The 24,344-nt window shown below is 44.7% G+C and overlaps 1 protein-coding gene across 7 annotated transcripts in view; it reads left to right on the top strand.

Annotated features, from left to right (window-relative positions):
- The window catches only part of PDE4D (phosphodiesterase 4D), a 741,318-nt gene that overhangs the window by 649,286 nt on the left and 67,688 nt on the right, over window positions 1-24,344 (top strand). For 6 of the 7 annotated variants that reach the window (XM_054986992.1, XM_054986994.1, XM_054986993.1 and 3 more), the window contains one exon: window positions 19,774-19,886. The exons of the other annotated variant lie outside the window; for it this stretch is intronic. In XM_054986992.1, the coding sequence (XP_054842967.1) occupies window positions 19,774-19,886 (113 nt within the window). The remainder of the gene's footprint in view (window positions 1-19,773; window positions 19,887-24,344) is intronic. 7 annotated transcript variants of the gene reach the window in all.

The following is a 24,344-nucleotide window of genomic DNA, read 5'->3' as shown; positions in this document are numbered from 1 at the left end:
AGGGACTGCAAAGGGTATAATTCTCCTTTGGATGGCACTGTGAGTGACATTAGGCCTATACAGTTCATAGCTTGATAGCTAATGCTGCTTTTATTAATTGGGTTGGCTATACTGCTTGTTCCCTGAGTGTTGAGAAGTGGACTTTATGCTTAGTTTAACTCTGGGAATTAACTGATCTTTGATAGATTATAGGTTATAAGTTTTCGGGGTTGTTGGGGAGGAGGGTCTAGTAGTTAATGAGTTCCAGGGATTGTCTATTTATATGTTTGTGAAGTAGGTTACGGAGAGTGAGTGGTCTAATGGGGGCCAGTATGGGATCTGGGATCCCAGTAATTGAGGGGAGAGAGAGGTATAGTGATGGGACTCGATGTTATATAAGGAGGACGTGGAGATATGGTTCTCCTCGGCTCCCTTCCAACCTTCGCCCTATCCTGAGATACGTTGAAATGCCACTCTCCGGCACCATTGTTGTGTAATGCTAGGTCCATCAATAATAACAAAAATTAACTCTGCAAGATTATTTTGCAGCACAAAAGGTAGACCTGGTATTCGTGACCGGGACCTGGGTGAAGGAGGGCAAGATGGTTGCCCTGAACAAGTTGGCTCCCCCAGGGTTCTCTGTTCTTCATCAGTCTCAAACAAGTGGTCGGGGGAGATGAGTGGCAATGCTCATTTAAGAGGCTTTTTCCTTCAAGGCACTCCCCACACCAAAGATTGCTGGCATTGACTGTGTTGGCCTGGCATGGGGGGCTGAAGAGAGTTTGGCTATAGCGTTGGTGGACTGACCGCCTAGTGCATCAGCAAATATCCTGTCGAGTCTGTTGGAGGCGGTGGCTGGCTGGGCTGTGGAGCACCCTAGGCTGATAGTCTTGGGGGATTTCCGTGTACATGCCAAAGATGCCACCTCCTTACAGGCTGTGGACCTAGTGTCATCCATGGCAGTGCTAGGACTCTCTCAGATTGTGTCATCTCCCACTCCTCAAGCAGGCCACACATTCGACTTGGTTTTTGGGATGGGGCTTGGTGTGGATCTGGATAATGTTGAAGCGATGCTGTGGTCAGACCACTATGCCGTGAAGGCTCATCTGGGTGTCCCAGCCCACCCACCCCCCACATAGGTAGCGAGCTGATTTATGCATGCCCGTGGAGGCTGATGGATCTAATAAGTTTTCAGATGGCTCTGCAGGATCCATTGCACTCTGGCAATTTGCTAGATGTGCTGGTAGAAGACTGGAATGTCCGTCTTTCTGAAGCCATCAATGTGATTGCTCCCCGTTGTCCTCTCCGCCCCCATGCCAGACTAGCCCCTTGGTATACCAAGGAGCTATAATGGCTGAAACGAGTTGAGACGGCTTGAGTGGAGATGGCGATGGATTCATAACGAAGAGGCAAGAACATCTTATAGAACATTTAGGAAGGCCTATGAGATGGCTATGAAAGCCATGAAGAAATAATTCTATGTGACCTCCATAGCATCTGCAAGCTCCTGCCTGGTTCAGTTATTTAAAGTAATTGGTTCTTTGGTATCTCCACCTCAAGGAGCCCATAAAAATATTAATTTGGCCTTTAGCTGTGAGGCTTTGAGAAGCTGTTTTGGAGGACCTGCCAGCTACACTTGATACGGTATGTGAACTGGAGGCTCCTTGGTCATTTTCAGGTCTGATATTAGACCAATTCATTTGGTCCCCTCATGAAGAAGTGGATGGGATCCTGTTAGCTGTGAAGTCTACCACTTGCCTTCTGGACCTGTGACCATCATGGCTGGTGAAAGCCAGCGGTGATAGGATACAGGCTCCCTTGACAAAGATCATCAATCTGTCCCTAAGTTCTGGGATTTTTCCAGGGGCTTTGAAGGAGGCAGTGGTATATCCCCTCTTGAAGAAACCATCTCTTGATCCTGTGGATCTGGCCAATTACTGCCCAGCTTTGAACTTTCCATTCCTGGGCCAGGTAATTGAGAAAGCGGTTGCTGAGAAGCTCCAGGTTATCCTGGATCCATTTCAGTCTGGCTTCCACCGGACAGCACTGGTCGCCCTTATGGATGATCTCCGACAACATCTGGACCGAGGCAGATTGACGCTGCTGTTATTATTAGACTTAACAGCAGCATTGGGACTGCCTTGCAATGGCTGCTGTCATTTCTCCATGATTGGGGACAGAGGGTGGTGGTAGGTGAACAACTGTCACCCTGCTACCCCTTGGTATGTGGGTTCCCGCAGGGGCGATCCTTTCTCCTATGTTGTTTATCATCTGTATGCACCCCTTCACCCAGATAGTCCAGATCTTTAGGCTCAGTTGCCATCAATATGCCTATGACCCCAAGCTGTATCTGATGTTGGGCAGATGGACAGCTACCACTCCAGATGTGTTGGCCAAGAGTTTGGAGGCCGTGGCTGTTTGGTTGAAGCAGAATCAATTGAAACTAATCCAGTGAAGAAAGAGGTTCTATTCCTGGGCTGTGGGTGGATGGATGGGCAGATCCGGCTCCCGGCTTTTGACAGTGCACTACTGGCACTTGCACCGGTGGTAAGGAGTCTGAGTGTGACCTTGGATGCATCATTTCCAATGGAGAACCAGGTTGCATCAGATTGGTGTTTTTCCATTTTCGTTAGAACAGGCAGCTTGTCCCCTCTCTCTCCCCCACAATCTAGCCACAGTGATCCATGCAATGGTCACCTCCAGACTCGACTCTACTTACTCTACGCAGAGCAACTGACCCAGAAATTGCAACTGGTCCAGAATGCAGCAGCACAGGCTCTTATGAGGATCCCATATATAGGGCACATGTTCATCAGGTGCTGCACCAGCTGCACTGGTTGCCGGTTGAGTTCTGGATCAAGTTCAAGATTCTTGTTATGACATTCAAAGCCCTAAACGGACTGGGACCAGCATATCTCTGGGACAGGCTCCTCCTTTATATCCCTCAAAGGGGCTTACTTTCTTCTGACCATCATCTGCTGGTGGTCCCCAGGCCAAAGGATATCCACCTGTTCTCAACCAGAGCCAGAGCCTTTTTAGTTCTGATGCCGGCCTGATGGAACGCTCTTCTGGTTGAAATTTAGGCCCTGCAGGAGTTGTTATAGTTCCGTAGGGCCTGTAAAACAGAGCTGTTATGCCAGGCTTAATGGCCAAGGCAGCAGTCCCTCATTTTTCTTTCAGCCTCCCTGGTCTTGTCATGGTGATTCTCTGGTAGTACAGGCTGGAAGGAGAACTATAAGGTTCTGGTTACAGTTGCTGCACTTTATGCAAATTAGATGCCATGTTGAGATTTTAATTGTGTTTTTATATACTATTTTATGATATTTATTATGTATTGTTTGTTTTGATTGTAACTGGCCTTGAGCCTGCTTGCAGGTAGGGTGGGCTAAATATACAATACAATACAATACAATATATAAATACCAATGACAGCATCCAACTATCAGGCTTTCCCGAGAACACCCTGATGAGTCAATACCTGATTTCCTCTGCCCCTTCCTTCCAAATTGCTCTACAAAATTATAGAACAATAAACAGGACTATATGATACAACACACCATCCTTTGTGTGTTGAGCAGATTTTTGTTTTCAGTGTCACTGCCCATACACACTATGCAAGTTGCTACATATCTCATGAGTGTTACATGAAGTGTTAGCACTGGCACTGAAGTTCTTTTCCACATCCAAAGCAAAGCTCACCCAGTGCAATAATTGGATTATTGTGATCTGGGGCAGGAAGAGGAGAGACGGAATTCCTTTAACCTTGCAATTCATAGGTCTGTCTCCATAGCTTCTCACAAAACCCACGTTTTGTCCCATATCCATCTGTGTAAAAACTTTGGCCTTCAGCTGCATAAAATAACAGTCCCAGGGAGTGTGGTGCATATTGCATAAGGGAGCAGTCTTCAGCAGTCTGCTGCCCCTGAGGCAATTACATTTTCTTCTTGAACAAGAGAAGGCTGTTTTGACAGGCTCCACTGAGGTCAGAACTTAAGGTGATGTGTCAAGGGAGTTGTCATATGCCAAAATCAGTCTGCTTGTGGTCCACAGAAGATAGCACTGTCTGGACTAAGATGAGGTTGTATGGAACAAGGGTGAGGATGTTGAAAGAAGCCCCCCCCCCAATATCTGCAGAACAGAACAGCAGACTGTTCATCATTAGTAATCTGTGACCTATTGTCATAACTGTGAATTCTAATGGGCCATCAGGTTATCTAAAATCAAGCCCTGGCAAAGACACAATCCCCTCTTCCACGCCTATTCCTTTTCATTTCCTTTCTCACCTGCCAAGTATCACTGGATCCCCTTCATCTCCTCCTCATCTGGAAAGTATGGGATTTTTTTTTTTTTTTAGCATCCTGGGATCCAGTGCACATGGCTAACATTGCAGAACAGCTTGTGGCTGCGCCATGTCCCTTTGGAGAAGCCTCTCGCTGCCTTTTCTGTTCCCATGAATTCATCTATATTAGATAAACCTGGCATTAAGAGCCATTCCTTCTGTGATTCTTTTGAGGGAAGGGGAAGAGGGGAAAGAATTGGGATGACTAACAAAGACTTCTCTGTATCCTCACCAAGCTACAGTTCCCAAGATTCTTTGGGAGAAGCCATGATCGTTCAAAATTTATAATGCCTTTCTTTGTAGTATAAATCTACCCTTAAAGTCTACACTCAAAACCAGAGAGTAAGGAACAGAGTCTGAAGTCTTCGTCTTCTTCTTTTTAGTACCATAATAACCATAGTTTATTCTCTACGTTTTGGTAAAGCAAGATGGAAACCGTAGCCAATAGAAATGAGGGCCAGCTCTATGACGGCTAGAAAGGAAGATAGCAAAGTAGTGGCATATATTTCTGTTGCCTCCAGAATGGAATCCTTCATCCAATTGACTCATCAGCACAAATAACAGAATCACTGGCTGTCCCTCCAGAGCCTTTGCAAATCAAAGTGCAAATGGTGTTTTCCTGTTGTGTTCTTGCAGACTCCAAAACATCTCCAGCTTGCTGGCCTATTTAAACATTATAGTTGCAATATTCACCCTACCTATAAAAGTACCTCATATCAGGGGAGATTTCCAATAGGCTCAGTGATTTTTCAGCCCTCCAGTTCTGCTAGTCTAGTCCACAGCAGGAGTTCACATGGCACAGATTTTCTTAACCACACCTCATGATAAACCCCACACTTCATTTGGACTTGTTTCCATCTTTTGAAAACAATTGCCATTTGACCTGCCTTAACCGTCTAACAACTTAAGAGGTAGTAGATATGGCACTCTAGTTTTTGTTTTGTTTTGTGGGAGAATGCAAAGAAAAGTGGCTTTTAGAACCTTTTCCTCTTAGAGCATTGTGTCCTGCAGTGTTTCTTATCACTTACAGTTTCATTTCTGTAAACAAAAAAGCACTTGTGGTAGAAATACAACCCCAGAAATCTAATGATATTGATGTCACAGTTTTTTTACTCCAGCCATGTAATGTATTTGGCTTTTCAAAAACTGACAATTCACTGACTTTTTTAGTAGGTTGGAACAGCCAAAGAGCTTCTGTCTCTCTCACTACAGAAGATATGGATATGTTTTGGGAGTAAAAAAATAACCTCATATACAAACAATGTCAGTTATCACTACTATTATATGGTTTTCTTTAAAATTTAGAACTGTTTGTTTTAGTTTTCTATAATCTTAGGTTCAAAACATACATTTTGTTTGTTTAAAATGAAAATAAAAATTATAGTTTTATAAAAAAGTAGAACTAGTGAGTTATTTCATATGCCAAAGGGGAAGGGCATATATACTCAAAAGAAAAAAAATCTGTCTGACGTGAAAGTGTATTTTTAAACTCAGCATGCTTTGGTATTGTCAAACACTGTTATTTTGGCCACCAAAATATTTGTGGTGGGACCTTTTCCACCTCAATACAATGGAATTTGTCTTAGGGTAAAAAAAATAACCCCAATGGATTTATGTGTAATTTTTAAGGGTGTTTGAGAGTTAATCATATACTCCACATTTTGTTTATAATATGCCTTTCTTGCCGAAACTCAAGTGGATTACAACTAGAGATGGGCACGAACAGGAAAAAAACCCGAACACGATGTTCATTGTTCATTGCCATCCACGAACAGGGATTCATGAACATTGACGGTCATGACATGTTCACGAACATGTTCGTAGTTGGAGGTTTGTGACAGCCAGAACAGCCCCCTTGGGACTTAGCTGAACTTGAGCTGGGGAATGGAGAGTCCATGGGTCTCCCCCTTTCATGTCATTTTCTGTTTACAATGGAAAAAACTGGACTGTCTGCTGGAAGCTACTTTGAGGGGTTACAAACTGACCTTCCCAATGTCCAGTATCCACCAAATTTGCAGGGGACATAGTTCTCACTGTCCTCTTAAGACCCCCCAAGTTTCAGAGAGATTGAACCCCGGGAAAGCCATGATCCATGGGTCCCTCCCTTTCCTGTCATTTTCTTTTCACAGTGGAAAAAATGGACTGTCTGCCGGAAGCTACTTTGAAGGGTTACAAGCCAGAAGGAAAGCCAGGAGTTCATACAGAGTTCAGGCAGTCCATGCCTATGTTGCCAGGGGAATTGATTGAAAGGCGCCAGACTGTCTGGCTTTATGAACGGCTGACGAACGCCATGAAGAGGGCTTGGAATGAACACATGTTCGCCAGGAACACAGCCTCATGAACAGCTTGCTTACGAACAGCGGATTGGGCTGTTCGTGGCTTTTTGTTTGTTGTTATTGCTGTTAATGCCCATCTCTAATTACAGCTAACAACAATACAGAAAGGACAGTACAATACATAGACTCAATAAAATTAGAGAACAGCACCCTAATAAAGACAATGCAACAAAACATTTTATTACATACAACATACAAAGTAATAAAACTGGATTACAAAGTTAGAGAACTTCTTAAAAAAATAACATAACATAACACAATGAAGACTCCCTTAAATTCCACAGCTATCAACTACAGCCTTATTCATTTTACTCAGTTGCTGTCCAGAATAGTTTTCTTCAATACGAGAGGGCGCTCAAAGCATTAACCTCAGGATAATCAAACTGCAGTTACTTTTATAGGTCCAAAATAGGTACAGCGAGGCCTTGATTTTGTTTTACGATATGATTAAAAGTCATGTTAAAGTGGATAACATATAACTGAAAGTTCTAGTCTTTTTAACAATTTCCTGTTGCTGTCAAAGGACAGAAAAAGGACATGTTTGGTGGCAACCATGTTTGTGTAGAGGAGGAGCTGAACATTTGCAAGTGAGAACAGTCAGGCAGGAAGGGTAGGCTAAGGTTTTTGTTGTTCTATTTTTCACCTCTCCCTCACCTTTTCCCTATTCGTGTTTTCCTGCCAACATACACTTGATGTTTCCTGGGGCAAGTCCCTTTGATAAACTTCACCTTCCCCATTGCATCAGATATCCCAGCAGGAATAATGTTCAGGGATAGAATTCTGGCTTAACTATAACCCCTGTTGAGCTTGTGGCCAATCACTGAGGTATGAGAAAAACTGGACAAAGACAATTTTTTTTCTTTTTTAAATTAAGAATAATGATTTGATTTAATATAACACAAATAGGGGCAACATAGAGTTATAATGATTTATACAATGTGATTACAATTTGGAATCCGCTGCGAGATGATATAGTGATGTTCATAGGCATAAACGGCTTTGAAAGGAGATTCAACAGATTAATGGAAAATTGGTCTATCAGAGGCTACTAGCCATGGTAACTAAAGGGGACCTCCACATTCAGAGGCAGTAAACCTCTGAATACCAGTGCCACGAGATAACATCAGGGGAAGCCCTTGGCCTCTGTGCCTTGTTGTTCACCCTCTGGAGTAACTGGTTGGCCATTGTGTGAGACAGGATTCTAGACTGGTCTGATCCAGAAGGGCTTATGATTTTATGTTCTTATGTTTTCACTTTTAAATTGTATGTGCCAAGGGCCATAAAAAACCACTTTACAGGCAGACATTTTACAAATAAACACACTTTGCTTCAAGCTTATATATTCACAGGTGTTTTCCACAATTGAAGAAGGTTATGTAGCTTCCCTGTTACTGCTGCAGCTGCCAATACATTGCAGTAGCAATGGGGTTTCTTTGGTATTTCTTTGCAGTACCCCGGGCAGCAGCTGGCACCAACACCCCCCCCCCCCCCCCGCTACTTGGAGTTTTCCAGGTTTCTTTTAAATTGACATGATAGAACAATCTGTGTATCAGGTTCTCTGAATTCCTGGCTTTTGTTTTTAAAAAGTAAGCCTCTTTTTCCTTATCATCATCATCATCATCATTATTTATTAGACTTTTTGTCTGCTCTCCCCACAAGCGGGTTTAGAACGGAGCACAACATGACACTAAACATAAAAATAAAAACAGTGGTAGCAGTTACAATTATATGAAAACATCATAATACAGCACACTCAGTGCATCCCCATTTTTCTAAGTCTCAGGGCCTGTGGGGCAGGGTGGCCATCCGCCTGATGACAACCTACATCGGGAGGGCAGCATGTCCCACCTCTGACTGCATGCCGCTGCCACGCACCCCAGCTGGGCGCAGAAGCCCCGAGCCACTTCTGGGGTGACGCACGGAGGCTGTTCTGCTCGCCGCCCCAGCAGCGGCTCGCGGCTTCTGCGCCCGGCCGAGGCATGTGGGAGCGGAGGAGCGCACAAGCCAGCCCCATGCCGCCGCCGCCATGTGCCCCAGCCAGGTGCAGAAGCCCCGAGCCGCTGCTGGGGCGGCGCATGGAGCCGCGCCCGGCTGGGGAGTGCGGCGGCGGGTGGCGGCGGCTTCTGTGCCCGGCTGGGGCGTGTGGGAGCGGAGGAGTGCGCAAGACAGCCCCATGCCGCCACCGCCATGTGCCCCAGCCAGGTGCAGAAGCCCCGAGCCGCTGCTGGGGTGGCGCACGGAGGCTGCGCCCAGCTGGGGTGTGCAGCAGCGGTGGCGGCGGCAGCACAGGGCTGGCTGGCTACAGCAGTAGCTGCAGCCCAGTCATGCCAGCTTTGCTGCACGCACCTCAGCCCCCCCACACCCCCTCCGGCACCCCTCCAGTTCCCTCGCGCCCGAGGCCACCGCCTACCTGGCCTCCATGGGCACGCCGGCCCTGCTGGTTGGAGAAACCGCTGCTGCAGCCCTCATAACTCGTATTGCAGGGATATGCATTTCCTTTGGGGAAAGGGCCATGGCTCAGCGGCACAGCATCTGCTTCGCATGCAGAAAGTCCCAGGTTCAATCCCCAGCATCTCCAGGTAACAGAAACAGGTTGTAGGTGATATGAAAACCCTCTGCCTGAGACCCTGGGGAGCTGCTGTCAATCTGAGTAGATAGTACTGACCTTGAAGGACCCATGGTCTGATTCACTAAAAGGCAGCTTCATGTGTTCCTCTTATAGCTCCACAACGTAAGGGATTAGAACAGAGTCACCAACTTCCAGGTGGGGCCTGGAGATCTCCCAGGATGACAACTTATCTCTAGACTACAGAGATCAGTTCCCCTGGAAGAAAGGGCAGCTTTGGAGGGTGGAATCTGTAGCAGTATACCCTGCTGAGCTCCAGCCCCTCCCCAAATCCCAGCCTTCCCAGGCTCTACCCCCAAATTTCCAGGAATTTCCCAACCTGGAGTTGGCAACCCTAGGTGAGAGCCTTTTTAAAAATTCAAGCTAGAAATCCAGAGAATCTGATACACAGGTTGTTATATCATAACAATATAACAATATTCAATTGCTGATTAAAAGAAACAAAAGCTGCCCCCTGCCCCAACTCTAAGATGCAGGAGAAAGAAATTGTTACTGTGGGAATGGACAGGGAAAATAGCTGCTAGGGAAATCCAGAGATTCAATGAAAACCTGAACTTACCCATCTACACGGCAGCAATCTAGGTTTTGTTGTTGTCTTTTCCTTAACTTTGCAGGAAGGCAGGTTTGGGAAAGATCAGAGAAAAGTTAAGGAAACCCTGGGGATGCATCTATGTAGATGCACCACAATGCTATACAGAAGGAGGGAAAAAACCCTCACTTCCTAACAGCAATGAAACTTGGGCAAATAACCCACAAGGAAAAGTCATATAGTGCAATCTCTGCAGAGGTTTGTAATGCTAGTTACCCTGATAGTATAGGGGAACAATAAAAAAATTGATTTCTCTATTTCTCTCTGCTTTTCAACTAACCAGTTCATTCAACTCTCATCTTTAACAATCCTAGCTGAGCCCGCTCGCAGGGAGGGCAGAATACAAATTTGAAATAGATAAATAAAAATAAATAAAATAAAAGCCAGTTCTTGAATCTTAACTTCTTCCTTGCCACTCAGCATTTGCTCGTATTGACTGGAGGAGAGCCACCCTCGTTGGCTACTGAATTGCAGGCTGTCTGCAATTGTCACAATGCAGTTCAGCCATTGCCTGAAAGTGAAAGATTGGGACAAAAATAATTTTCATAACAGAAAGCATTTCAGTGAAGAATTATTAAATGGAAATCTAATTGCAAGACATCCAGAAAATGTCATAAGTTTTTCAGGAATTAACATCTGATTAAAATATGTTGCAGAGAGATTTAATGCTTAAATTTTAAAATGTTTAGACTAGAGATGGGCACGATCCGCATTACGATCCAAAAAACCCCACAATAATGACGATCGCGCGATCGTGACTCAGCGGATCGTGATCGGCCACGGCCAATGATCCAGCGATCGGGAGGGGCCTGGATCGGGGCGATTGGGCTCGGATCGGGAAGCCAGACACTCAGGCACCAGTAATCTATTCCCCTGGCAACGGAGCCAGGGGAATGCCTGAGCTGTGTTTCCCCTCCTTCTGTCGCCCTGGAAACCCGAATGGAAGCTAGCTTTCCTTGATCAGCAGGGCTTCCTTCCAACCACGGAGCAGCAAAGCAGTCACCAGTTGGGAGAAGACATCCAGGGGAGGGAGGGGGAAGGGGGTGTTCTGTAGCCATGGGAACTCCAATCTCATCCCTGCAAACCCTGATAGGCAGCTCTGATGGCCAAACACAGACGGCCAAACACAAACACAGATGCCGCCGGCATCACCCACCGTTCTTTTCTCGCCAGCACGCTCCTTTTTGGCCTGGCAGGCGGGCACATGGGGGGTGCCGCTGGCAAGCGGCCAGACCCCCTGCCTCCTGAGGGGAGGTGGCTCGTCGCCGTCTCCCCGTGCCCACTGGGCCCGGTGGCCACCGCCAACACCCACCTTCCCACATAGCTAGGAATAGCAGCACGCCCGCCTTTGGCCTCCACAATCCACGATCCACAGATGGGGAACGGGAGATGATCGGTGTGGATCGTTTAGTTGGGATCGTCACCAGCGCCGATCCACGATCAGCTGGATCAGCAATTTTTTTTGGATCGTGCCCATCTCTAGTTTAGACACTATATTTGAGGGTCAAAGTAGACACGATGTGGGAGATGAGTGATTAAGTATTGTAATTGTCTCCCCACCACCACCCACCTTGGAACCAATTGTAGCTTATGGGGGAGGGATTTAAATTGGAGCAAAGGCTGGGCAGACAGGGTTAAACATGTTGAATGATGGAGCTTTATACAAATGATAGTGTCCTATACCAAATCAGACCATTAGTATATCAAGGTCAGCACTATCTGCTCTGAGTGGTAGCAGCTCAAGAGAGCCTCAGATCGAGGGTGTTTTCCAGACAGCAGCAAGCTTGTGCAGTTTCCCATTGCTGCTGCTGCTGTTGATACAGTGTAGTAGCAACAGGGCTTCCACGTGGCAGGTTTTTCTGTATTTTCCTTGCCCCAGTCTCCGGGAAGAGCCACACACACGTGTGCCACCAGAGCATTTTCAGTTTTTTTTTAAAAAAATCAGCACCTGAATATCATTATTTTGTTATGATGTTAAAATGAAACACATAATCATGTTCTCTGAATTCCCAGATTTATTCTTGATCAGGACTTTGGGTGGCGGGTTTAAAACCCATGATCCTAATCTAAATTGGCTCCAGGAAGCCTTTGGGGAAATGTGCATTTATCCCATCAGAACAAGCAGGTTTCCCAACAGAGCCTTCAAGTGGGGAAAACAGCACTGAAGGGAAGACTTAAATTTCCCTCACCTTGTGCCCTGCTGAGCTCCAGCCCCTCTCCAAACCCTTGTGCCATGATCCAATGTGCTTGATGATTAACTTATAAAAGACACTGGAGCCTGTGTAAGCCTAAGCTTTCTGGTTGGCTCTAAATTTACCCCAATAAGATTGAAGTATACTGCCATGCTCATTGTTACTTTACCCCAAATCTTCAAAGTCAAGCTTTCAAAAATAGGCAAATACTATTGACAATTTAATCATTTTGATAAATAATGTTTGATCTTCTCCATTCTCTGCCAGCAGAAACTGAATGATGGAGTAGAAAGTAGGAGATCTCAGGGCTGAATTAGACATGACTTTGGCCACTTCCACACACGTTGGATAATGCACTTTCAATGCACTTTAGCGATCCTTTGGAAGTGGATCTTTTGTTTCACACACGAAAATCCAGTTCCAAATGATCACTAAAGAACATTGAAAGTGCATTATCCAATGTGTGCGGAAGCAGCCATTGGGAGGTCTGTGAATGCATTTTCCATTTCTTAAAAAAACACTTTTAATTGCAGCCACCTGGGTCTATAGTATGGAGAGCAAGGGGATTTCTTTCTCTGAGCTTGTTTTCACAGTCCAAGTCACACACACACTAGGTGATATTTGACCAACAGAGGGGAGAATTTTCCCCTCCAGCTGAATAGCAAAGTGGAATGGGAGGGATTCAGATTGTGAAAATGGTCCAGTGCAAGAGTTAAATTTCTTCTGGAGCCCCCACAGTTTCAGTGTAGAGTTTTAGAAACGGTTAACCTGTGCAAAAGTAGCCCTTATTTTCAATCTGCTCTGTGAACTTGAGAATGTGGTTTTTAAAATGTTTTTGAGGACACTTGCATTCATATGTCATGGAGAAATTGAGCTTCATCATTCTAAACGGACTGGGACCAGCATACCTAAGGGACCGCCTCTCCCCGTATGTACCCCAAAGAGTGCTTCGTTCAACCGGAAAACATCTACTAGTGGTCCCTGGCCCTAGGGAGGCTCGGCTGGCCTCTACCAGGGCCAGGGCCTTTTCCTGGCCCCAACCTGGTGGAACTCTCTGTCTGAGGACACTCGAAAAGGGGTACCGTAATCTGTCTGTCCGCTACTACCTCCCCTTTTTGTATGCTGACAGGCAGGACTGCCTGTCTTGGAATGGTTTTATTGATTGCTGTTTTTATGCTGTGTTTATTGTTTTTATGTTGTATGTTAATCAATGTTATACCTCTTCCTGAGCCCGCTTGTAGGGAGGGCGGGTTAAAAATATAATAAATAAATAAATAAATAAATAAATAAATAAATAAATAAATAAATAAATAAATAAATCATACTAAAAATTTCTGCATCAATCTCCATACACAAAGAGAAGACGGTGCTGCTGGAGTTAAAGTGACATTTCTTGCTGGCACTGTATGTGCCGAGGGGCTTGCAGCAAAAGATAGGAATTGCCACTTTGGCCACTTTCTTAGTAGTGTAATGGCTTAATTTTGCTCCTGGGAAAGGTAGGAGTGAGGTGTATGCATGAGCGCAGCAACAAGCTACAGTTGAGCACAATTGGAATTTAATTGCATATTGTTGTGATGTCCGGATGAAGCCCAAGTCTGGTACATTAGCATATCAGTACCCAGAGTTCTTTTGTTGTGTTGGCAGTGGTACGTATGTTCCAGAATCCAACTTAGTTCCCATTGAAGTAACTGAGATTAGATTCATCACCAAATTCTTAATGTAAACTAGGTGATTAATCCTGATGAACAGTCTTAAGGCCTCACAGTTACCTACCTTTTACAACACCTACCCGTGTAATGAGCTACAGAACAATCTATCTGTACCACTTTAGCATGAGCACAGTAATGATAACTGAATCACTCTGAGAGCCTTAGAATGTTCTTATGCTCCCTTAGGAAGTCTTTTTATACGAAGCTAAAAGTGTTTCAGTCATTCATTTTAATATCATTGAGGAAGTGGGATATAGGGGCATAATTCAGTAACAGAGCACCTGCTTTGCATGCAGAAAAGTCGTAGGTTCAGTTCCCCACATTTCTAGTTAAAAGGATCACAAGTGTTGGTGGGGAAGGGGACCCAGTTGCTTCTTGAGATTACATGGAAGGCAGCTTCTTGTGTCCATACAGGTTTTCAATAGATACACTTCACTATCACTGACTGTCATGGACATTTAACCTTTTCATTTTATTGTACTAATCTAAAAAGTTTCGCCCAGCCAAAATGGATGGATGCTTGTGAGGAAGAAGTCTGAATTTCGCAATCTAATTTTGACCTTGAAAAATCTCTGCTCCGAGGATAAATACCATGGCCACTTTAATCCCGAAACCATTTTCTTGATAGCCTAAGGGCCAATAATGTATTTATATTTTGCTTTTCACACAATTGTCTCCCAAAGTGTCTGTAATTGGTCAAGAGACACAGGGAATAATCCTAAATAAGTCTTCTAGGAAGTAAGTCCTGGGAAAATCTCCTTAGAGTTGCAGCCATAGCGCCCCCCCCCCCGCTTACAAAGCAGGGGTCATTTCGTAGAAAAAGAGCTGGAGGAACTCATTAGCATAACTCATTAGCATATGCCACACCCCTTGCCATCACCGGAAGTGTGTTATTAGCATAACTGATTTGGATATGCTACATCCCCTGACATCACCTATCCTGGCTGTTTTGAACCCAATCCTGGCCATTCAGGGCTGAAATTGGGCCCAAAATGGCAAAAGGGGGCTGAAAATGGCCAAAAAGGGGCCCAAAATGGTCAGGATCGGGCCGCTGCTGAGTGGGAGAGTGATCCACCACCTGTCAGAGGCCCATTCCAGGCCGTTTCAGCCCCAATCCAGGCTGAAACGGGCCCAAAGTGGCCGAGAGTCAGGTGGGCAGGGCCACTTGACATGTGACCTCTTTGGGGAACTGCTGGAACTGCGTTCCTGCGCGTTCCCCCTCGAAATGAGCCGTTACAAACAAAAAAGATGCACCAGGGAAGAGGAATGAGGGAAAAGGCAGAGGAAAGAGATCAATCTGACTGCATCAGAATATAACTAGCATTTCGGTTGGAGCCAGTCAGATCTTCCCTCCCTGGTGTTCTTGATGAGATGGAGGTAGTATCCTGCAGCCCTTTTTAAAATCCCTGTGCAGTTAGAGCAAAGGGTTTTTAAAAATATTTTTGATTGTATTTAGGGCATTTACATCTCACCATTCTACTTTTTAAGCTCTAAGCTCTGGAGGTAGCTTGCAGACACAGCAATTAGGTAAATAACAAATGTCAGACTTTCGTTAAGCAGCCTCGCAGTGACAACCGGAAGGACTATCGCAGCAAGAATCCTTCTGGCAAGGAACAGAAAGCAAAAGCCCTGCAGCTTCTTATTCCTCTAACTGATACAAAGTTCATTATCTCATGACTCACACTTGTATGTGTGAACTGACTCCACCAGAACAAAATTTTGTTTGAGATGATGTGGCATGATATGAAATGCAATTAGTGTTCAATCTACGGATGGCTCATTCACATATGCAAGACACCCCTTGCTACTGCAGCTACGGCAAAGGGTGCCTCATACCTTGTGAAGTGGCCTCAGTCCTATTGAATTTGGTGGAATTTGCATCTAAATAAGTAACTTCTCTTTTTCATCTACAGCTTTCTTACATATTATTCAGAGTGAAATTGGCAGCTAGTGATCTGTGACATGCATTCAGTTGCAAATATCACAGGTTCCCTTTTTGATTCATAAAAACTTAGGAAAGTCCCCTTTATAAAAGGCACTGGACATTTTTTGCACTGGCTAGAGCACAGGTGGGCAAACAACTTGGGGGCCACATCCGGCCCATAGGTATCCAGTGCTGTAAACAAGGCCCGGTGTCCAGTGCCCTCAAAAGTACACAAAGCACGCCATCAGTCCAAAAGATTTGCCCATGCCTCAACTAGAATCTGTATATCAAGGGTACTTTTCATATCCTGGACAGGTGAGTGCCTTGTAGTTTTGTTAACACTGTAGCAAAATGATGCTGGAGACATAATGAAACAGGCAGAGCCTAGCAACTCACACTGGGTTATTCTATTAATGCATTTCTAGAAGTTCACACTCTGAGTTGTTCCACAGGAGAAAAATTCTGCACCATTTGGCAGACCCTTGTGATGTGGACAAGCATTTATTGTTTGTATGTACTGAGGCATTCCCTTGGTTATTTATGTATGGATTGTGTTACTGAAGCATGTGTAAAACGCAGCAAAATGTACATTAATATGCAGCGGCAGTTAGCCAGTGCTGAACATTCCTTAAATGTGGCCTAATGTTTTGGTGATTGTATTAAATGTCATCTAGGAAAATTTAGAAAGCCTGTTTTAAAGTACTGAGGAATTCTCATTTTCTTCCATTACTTTGTTTCTACTGCCTTTCATTCCCCTGCGCGAAGTGGAGAAGAAAACATACACCTATTTCCCAATATTTTAATCTTGCAGTTCTCTAAATTCTACAAGTTCTATCATCAATGGACTGCTGCGGTCAACTTCTATTGTTTTGGAGTCCCTAAGGCGAAAGTATATCTGTAGCAGCCCCATCCTTAGTCAACACTTTGTTTTTAAAAAATAATCTTGGTAGGAGGAGGGAGTTTAGACTGCTGTCATATTTCGAGTGTTAGTTGCTATTATATTTCTTCGCTAGTGATGGTGAATTACTAAAAATGAAAGTTGCCTAAATTCAGTTGCCCGTTTGAGGATCCCGGCTCGTATCCCCCTAATGCCTGAGCTTTAACTTTGGTTACTTAGTAGTGAGAGGAAAACTACTGAGGAATTTTCAGTTATCATTTTCCAGGGCTGATCTTTGGCATTCAAAATAAGCTTAGAGGCTCAGCCTTTGTGAAGCCTGGCTAAGATTTTCTCCTATCCTTCAGGTTTCTCTCCTTTAATTGCCAATAGACAAACTCTTTTTGGAAGGGGGTGGGGGTGGGACTGAGGTAAATCTCTGCAAGATAATTTCCACTTCTTCCAAAAGAAGCTCTGTAATACATACCTAACACACACACCTTCCACTGGGGATTTGGTTTAAAGTAAATATACTGAAATATTTGAAAATGCCTTTCCTACTGAATTTTTGCTAGACTAACTTATATATACATTGCATTAAAATTGACTGTGCAAATATTAGCTGTAATTGCTAGAATTTATGTGAGTTACCTAAAGAAAATAGGGAAATAAGCTGCTATCAGAGTTACAGTAAAATCCTAAAGAGATTTACTCCAGTCTAAACCCATTGATTTCAGTGGTCATAGACTAGAGTAATTTTGCTTACGATTTCACTGCTGGTGTGGTCTGAGTGGATAATGTGATACAGTGCTGAGAAACCTAGGCCTAACCTCACCTCAACTGTTGGATGACCTCAGTTCCCTCTCTAAAATGTGAGAATAATATACCCTCCCTCCCAGGATTGTACACAGGCCAAAAGAGATTATAGGAACAATCCAGCCAAAGTTAAGCAGAAGTCAACCATATTGATTTCAGGGGGGAGATTTAATGGCATACTTTAAAGTCAGTGGGGCCTTTCAAAGTGCTTAACATTGGCTAGATTGTACTCAAAGATTGTCAAATATTTTACATATTTAAGGTGTGATTTACATTATTAGTAATTGGAGCACGGAACACTTAAGAAATCAACATACTGTGATCTGATAACTGAAGAAAAGCTTCACAGTTTATGGTTTGTGGAGGGGTAAGCAGGTAGAAGGACAGATCAGTGCTTGAGACACTCTAAGATATTATTACCCTTCATTTGTAAATGTCTCATGGCAGAGCCATGAAGAGCAGACATTTCTGAAACTTTATAAACTAGACAGTATACCTCTCAACTGTCAACCTTTAATAATGACAGTAAGAAGACATAGTAAGCATCTGCTTACTATGTCTGGGCTCTAACACACTGCTGTAAATGCTAGTTGGCAGCAAAATGCCAAATCATGAAGCCTGTGCATAGTGGCAGATGCCCACAACTGGCTTTTTGTAGGCTGAGAGCGCCCAGAATAGTCACTTTTTCTCTCTACCTTGGTGTGCTCAGGGGTGTGTGTGTAGCCCTCTGAATGCCCTCTGGAGGCCAAGAGCACACAAGTTTAGCTCAAACCCTGCTTTGCCTGGACTGACACTCACCAAGCCCCTTCCAAGATTAAGAGATAGCTGGTGTAGTGTAGTGGTTAAGTAGTTAGGCTGTGATGCAGCAGTTCACTGGTTCAAATCTTGCCACCATGAACTTGCCAGGTGGCCTTCTCTCAGCCCCAGCTCCCCAGCTGTATTGTGAGGATAATGACAGTGACTTTGTTCAGGGCTCTGAGTGGGCACTAATTTATCCAGAAGACCATTATACAAATGAACAAGAAGTGTTCACTCTTTAAAGCTTCAGGTAGGTAACCGTGTTAGTCTGTAGAAGAAGAGCAAGATTCCAGCCCAGTAGCGCCTTAAAGACCAACTAGATTTCCAGGGTATGAGACTTCCAGAGTCAGAGCTCCTTCAGATTCATTCTGAGGAAGGGAGCTCTGACTCTGGAATCTCATACCCTGGAAATTTAGTTGATCTTTAAGGCGCTACTGGACCCGAATTTTGCTCTTGAAAGCTTGTACCCTGAAAGACTTGTTGGTCTCTAAGGTGCCAGTGGACTCCAACGAACTGTTGTTATTATATTAAGAGGCCTTAATGCTTCTCCTCCTCCAGGCTCTCCACAGCACCCCACGCGCAGCCCTTTCTTATATAAAACGCTGGCGTGAGGAAAGGGGGTTTCTTGGCCGCGTCAAGCGTGACTTCCTGCTGCCCGCGCAGGTGGCCGCAGCTTTTGCAAAAGGCGCTGAGGGTGGTTCCCCCTCCAAGGGGGTGGGGAGCGAGAGCCCGCCGTCCCGCGTTTTGTTTCTCTCCCCCCCCCCCGCCCGCCTTTTCTTCCCTCCACACAACCCTCCCGCTGTAACAGCACAGCAACTCTGGCGGCGCCTGTTCAAAGACAGAAGCGCCGAGCCGCTGGTCTCTCCCCCGCTGGAGACTCTGAAACAATAAATGAAAACAAAACGGGCACAAAAAGCGGAGCGGCGCGGGGAGGCTGGGGAGCGCGGATTCCTCTGTGGGAAAGGGAGGAAGGAAGGCGGGAGGGCAAGGCAGGCTTCCCCTCGCAGCAGCTGCCGCCTCGTACTTGCTTGCGCGGCTTCTGCTGCACAAACTTGAGCAAACAGGAAACGCGGCGGCCGCACACACGGCTGCCGCTCTGATTCATTGGGCTCGGAGGGGAGGGAGGAGGAGGAGGAGGTGCCGCCGCCGCCGCTGCCGCCGCTCGCCTGAAGCCCGAGGGAAGGCGAGCGCTTCGCTGCCCGTTGCCCAGATAGACGCAGCCCCGCTCAGCCGAGGAGACGCGGCTTCTTGCGCCTGCCGCCGGCCAGCCCTGGGCGCGCTACGAACGGAGGGACGGACTCCCAAAGGCGCCGCGGCTCTCTCCCTTCCCTCCTCGCTTGCTCCCCTCCAAAAGTTGCCTTGGCCCGGACTGGCTACCGAGAGGCTGGAGGCGACTCGTGTTCCGCCGGAGACCCAAGCCCGCCTTCCTCCCCCTTGCCTGGCTTTAGCAATATGAAGGAGCAGCACTCATGTGTGGGCACCGGGCATCATCCCTCCTTGGCGGGGTATGGCAGGATGGACCCGCTGGAGCTCGCTGGTAGCCCCGTGAAACGCTTGCGAACTGAGTACTCCTTTCCCTATCTCTTCGCAGAGGAGGCCTACCAAAAACTGGCCAGCGAGACCCTGGAGGAGCTGGACTGGTGCCTGGACCAACTGGAAACCTTGCAGACCAGGCACTCCGTCAGCGAAATGGCCTCGAACAAGGTAGGAGCCCCGATCCCCCCCTTGCGCGCTTCTTGCTTTGCCTTGACTCTGTTCTCCTCAGCCAGACTTGGCTGCTGCTCAGCCCTTGTGCCACAGGACTGCGAGACTGGGCTGCGGTTTAGCCAGACAGAGTGAAACTTGGCTGTCGAGAGCCAGAAGTTTTGTTCACAGCAGTGATGATTTGCAGACAAAAATGTGCATGCGTTGTGGCGCGAGGGTGTAGGGGACCTCTTTGCAGGTCCTCTTGTTTAGAAACGTCTGACCCAGCTGCAGAGCACCGTAGGGTTGGCCCTGTGATTTGGTGGGGGGGGGGGGGCGGGTAACTGCATGGATCTGGCTGGGACTGGCTTCCCAGTAAAGACGCTTAGGATCAGATTGAGTTGAATTCTTGCATTCTAGAAATGTATATATCTGCCTGAACCTAACGCTTGTTCGCTCTAAAGCCTTCTGCTGAAACGAAGACTTGCTCCCAGAGAAATGTTCATATGAGGGCTGCAAAACTTGGTGATAGTGAAAAGCGCTGTCACTTCATTGTTGACGTACAGCAATCCCTGCTGGGGTTTTCAAGGCGAAAAACTAACAGGTGGTTTGCTATTGCCTGCCCCTGCATAGCAACCAACCCTGGTTTTCTTAGGAGGTCTCCCATCCAATTACTAAACAAGGCTGACCCTGCCTAGCCTCCAAGATCTGATGAGATTGGGCTTTGCAGTAATGTAAACATTGTGTCTATCAAATGATAGCCATGGTTGAATCAGATGGCAGCTTTGAAAAGCAACTTGGATGCAAGAGGAAGACAGTTTATCGCTTTTGCCCATTGTGGAGTTGCCATTATAAATGGAGAAGAGAGGAAAGTTGGATCTGTCCCGGAGGGTATCCAAGGAAATCAATAGCATGAGGTGCAGAGCTGTGTATGCCATTAAACCTTATGAGTAGTCAATTATCGGAATGCTGCAGGATAAGAAAAACTCATTTCCTTCATCATTTAGATAAGGTGACTTATCCCCCCCCCCCCGAAAATGTCAACAGCTCAAGATAGTACCAGATGTGGTTATGGCCTGTTGCATACGTTGGAGAAAAGCAAGAAAGGCCTTGTGTACTGCGGAAACAGATTGAGAAACTCACTTGTATACGTCATGTACAAGTGCTACCTATGCAAAGGTCTAACAGAACAGGAGTTGCTAGACTTCATGCTTTCAAAAACAACAATGAGCATATTCACCTGGAAGCAAGTCTGATTGATGTCATTGATTCCTACTTTGGAGAAAATGGAATTAGGTTTGAGCAAACAGGTTTCATCATATTTTCACTAAGAAAACTGACACATAACACACAGTCTTTTTAAGGCTTTAAAAATTAATCTAGTAAAATTTTATGCACTTCAATGCTTTACATAAGGGGAACGTATTCCTACTTTTACTATCCTTTTGTTCACCTTTAGTTAGCAACAGAAAGAGACATACCTCCGACTGCTAAAAGCCTTCTTTCTGAGCGTCCGCACAAATAATTGGCACTATGAGTTTTCCCGTGTGCTTCCTTAAGGCTACCCTGAGATCCTGGGAGTAAATCTATTGAACTCAATGGGACTTGCTTCCTAGAAAAGACACACAGGATCAGGAAACTTGGAGTTATTTGGTTGTGTGCGTGCTTCCACTGTGAGGAAGTGAATGTAAGAAACTATACTGTTCATGGTGATATGTTCTTCTGTTTCTGTAGCACTGAACATTAAATTAAGCACACTCAAAAGGACTGTTTCACAAACTGTGTAAGCTCAATAGGAAGCTGCGTCCAGTTAGGATTCCATGCAACAGATGGAATCATTTTATATGTTTAAGTTTAAAAAATCTTACAAGTGAATAGAAATAATGAAATATGTGAATTGGCTGTTAATGTAGTTTAGTCAGGAAGGTGATTGTGCATTCTTATTTGCAGGAATAAGCAGCCTCATTTGCAAGTTACAAATCAGTTTTTCTAATATGTTTATTTAATTAATTACTTATTAGATTGCATATTTTATCTTACTGATAACTGCAATTGGTTGAATTTAGCAATATTAAGAATATGGTATTTTTAGGATTGCTGTAGTTTTTAGTAAAACATTTTGTTACATATTAAATATGTCAATGCATATTTTAAATATTGTTTTAACAGTTCATTTACCTGAATTTAAAAAAAAAGATCTGTATAGATTGCCTAGACAGGATGTGCAATTGCTAGTTAGTAAGCTAAAGAGGTGTTTTATATATATGAAAACATTTGCATGTTTTGTATTATGGAGGTATTCAATGTTTAAAAGAGTCTTTAATGATACTAGGGGGGAAAGCTGGGCTTTCACCCAGGATGCTGCTCTTCATTGTGCTTCAGAAAGGGGAACATACAGCCAAGGTTTCCCCTATGAAACGTGCAATGAGCTGAGTTGCCATAGCCACTCTGAAGGTCATCTTGAATGATGCCATTCCTTACATCAGCACTGAAAATTTTATACTGCATCCTCACAACGGTTGGCTTTATTTTGCCCATCACATAGGAATATGATTGTTTAAAAGTATTTGATAATAATTAAATATAATGTAGCCCAGGAGAGCCAGATCTCATCAGATCTCATAATCTAGCCAGAGCCAGGCTTGGTAATTGGACAGGAGACCTCCAGTGAAGACAAGGGTTGCAGAGGCAGGCAATGGCAAACCCTGCCATTGGCAGTGGCAATGACTACCTCTGTTAGTCTCTTGCCAAGAAAACCCCAGCAGGGGTCACTGTAAGTCATGACTTGAGGGCAGGATTTCATTTTCAAATTCAATCTTCCAATTTTCTGATCCAGCCAAAGGTTTCATTGAAGAAGCAGCATCTAATGCTAGGGCTTGGCATTGCACAGATTCAAATTTCAGACCCATTTGTCTTGCACAAGCCTAATTTCTGGGCGCCTGGACACCAGATATCTGGGATTTTTCACCTCTGAACATAAGACTGTGGTATCTATTAAAAGGAATCTCCTTGCATAAACCTTTTTCCCTGTTGTAGAAATGAGTTGGCCCAGGGTCTCTTTCTATAGTATCTTTGAGGTATGACGATGCCTGTCATTCAGAATAACCCAAAGTAGGTTTTATGTCTTGATATGAGATAAACAATGTAATCCTAAGTAGAGTTACTCCAGTCTAAGCCCATTGACTTCAGTGGCCTTAGACTGGAGTAACTCTTCTTAGGATTGCACTAAAAGCTATGCAAAGCTTATTCCCCCTGTGTGTTTCAGTTCATGGACAGATACGTGCGTGTGCCTGACGAAGCTTCATGCTTCAAAAATACATGAGTGCATTTGTCTTGTAAACAAAACCACATGAATATGATTTAGATTTTGAAATCAGTGGATATTTTGAGGACAAATACCAAATTTTCAGAGAACATTTTTCATAACTACACTTTAGGCTGATTTTTAATGCAAGCTACTGTTACACCAGTTAGGAAGGAATGAGTACTTGGCTAGTTCCTGGGGCTTAAATTGCACCCCCCACCCTCCCACACACACACTGGCAAAATTAGCGGAAGGAAGTCTGCACAGTTGGAGGGGGCAGTGATCTACTGCCACCTGTTCATAAAGAATATTAGACTTCCCAACTTGCCAAGCCATTTATGACTATCAAAGTGTGCGTAGGATCCCGCTTCTTGCTGCGTCTTCCTCTATTTTTCTTTTTTCCTGGGTCCTGTTATTCCATATGGTTTGCATAATAATGCCCTTGGAGAGAGTTCTCACATGTTTTACAGTTTGCATGCAAAATACCCAAACAGAATCCCAGGGAATGGTACTGGCAAAAGAATAACACACACTGGGTATATGAGCAGCATGTGTGCACACACACATTGTACACCAGTACATGCACACTTAGAGAACTGCAGTTTGGTTTGAAAACAAGACATGATATTTATTGCAGGAAAGACAGAATAGAAGTTTCCTTGTGCCTTGGCTCAAGATTTTTTTAGTAATTAATATATCTGAGCAAGCCATATTGGGTATACTTGATTTGACATACTTGAACAGTAACAAGATCCAACAAGACCATAGTATTTTTGACAGCATACAGAATGATAAGCAATATGATAAGCAATACTTTTGAAGTCTGAAGAAATAATTAAAACAGAAGTGCAAAAAGCATCTCTTGCAAATTAATCCTTTTATAGGCTCACTTCCAAATCCAGCTTTTTCACAAAAAGGTCAGTCCAGCATAAAATACTTAATAGCTTCTGGTTGATTTTTCCCTTGTTTTATTGGTCCTTGTGAAGGTCGCTATTGAAATACTAAAGGTTCTACTACTATACTAATACTCTGCGGATCCGGCAAGCTATTTAACATCTTTGGAAATAAAAGGGTTTAGAAGGGCCTTCACTTTAGCTAGATGCTCTGCCCTTCCTTCTGCTGTACTTGAAGGCAAGTATATAAGAATATTCCCCTTACTGAAAGGCTTTGTGCTT

The sequence above is a fragment of the Eublepharis macularius genome, chromosome 8 (genome assembly GCF_028583425.1).
Source record: "Eublepharis macularius isolate TG4126 chromosome 8, MPM_Emac_v1.0, whole genome shotgun sequence".
Taxonomy (NCBI): Eukaryota; Metazoa; Chordata; class Lepidosauria; order Squamata; family Eublepharidae; genus Eublepharis; species Eublepharis macularius.
This window is presented reverse-complemented; position numbering and strand designations above follow the sequence as displayed.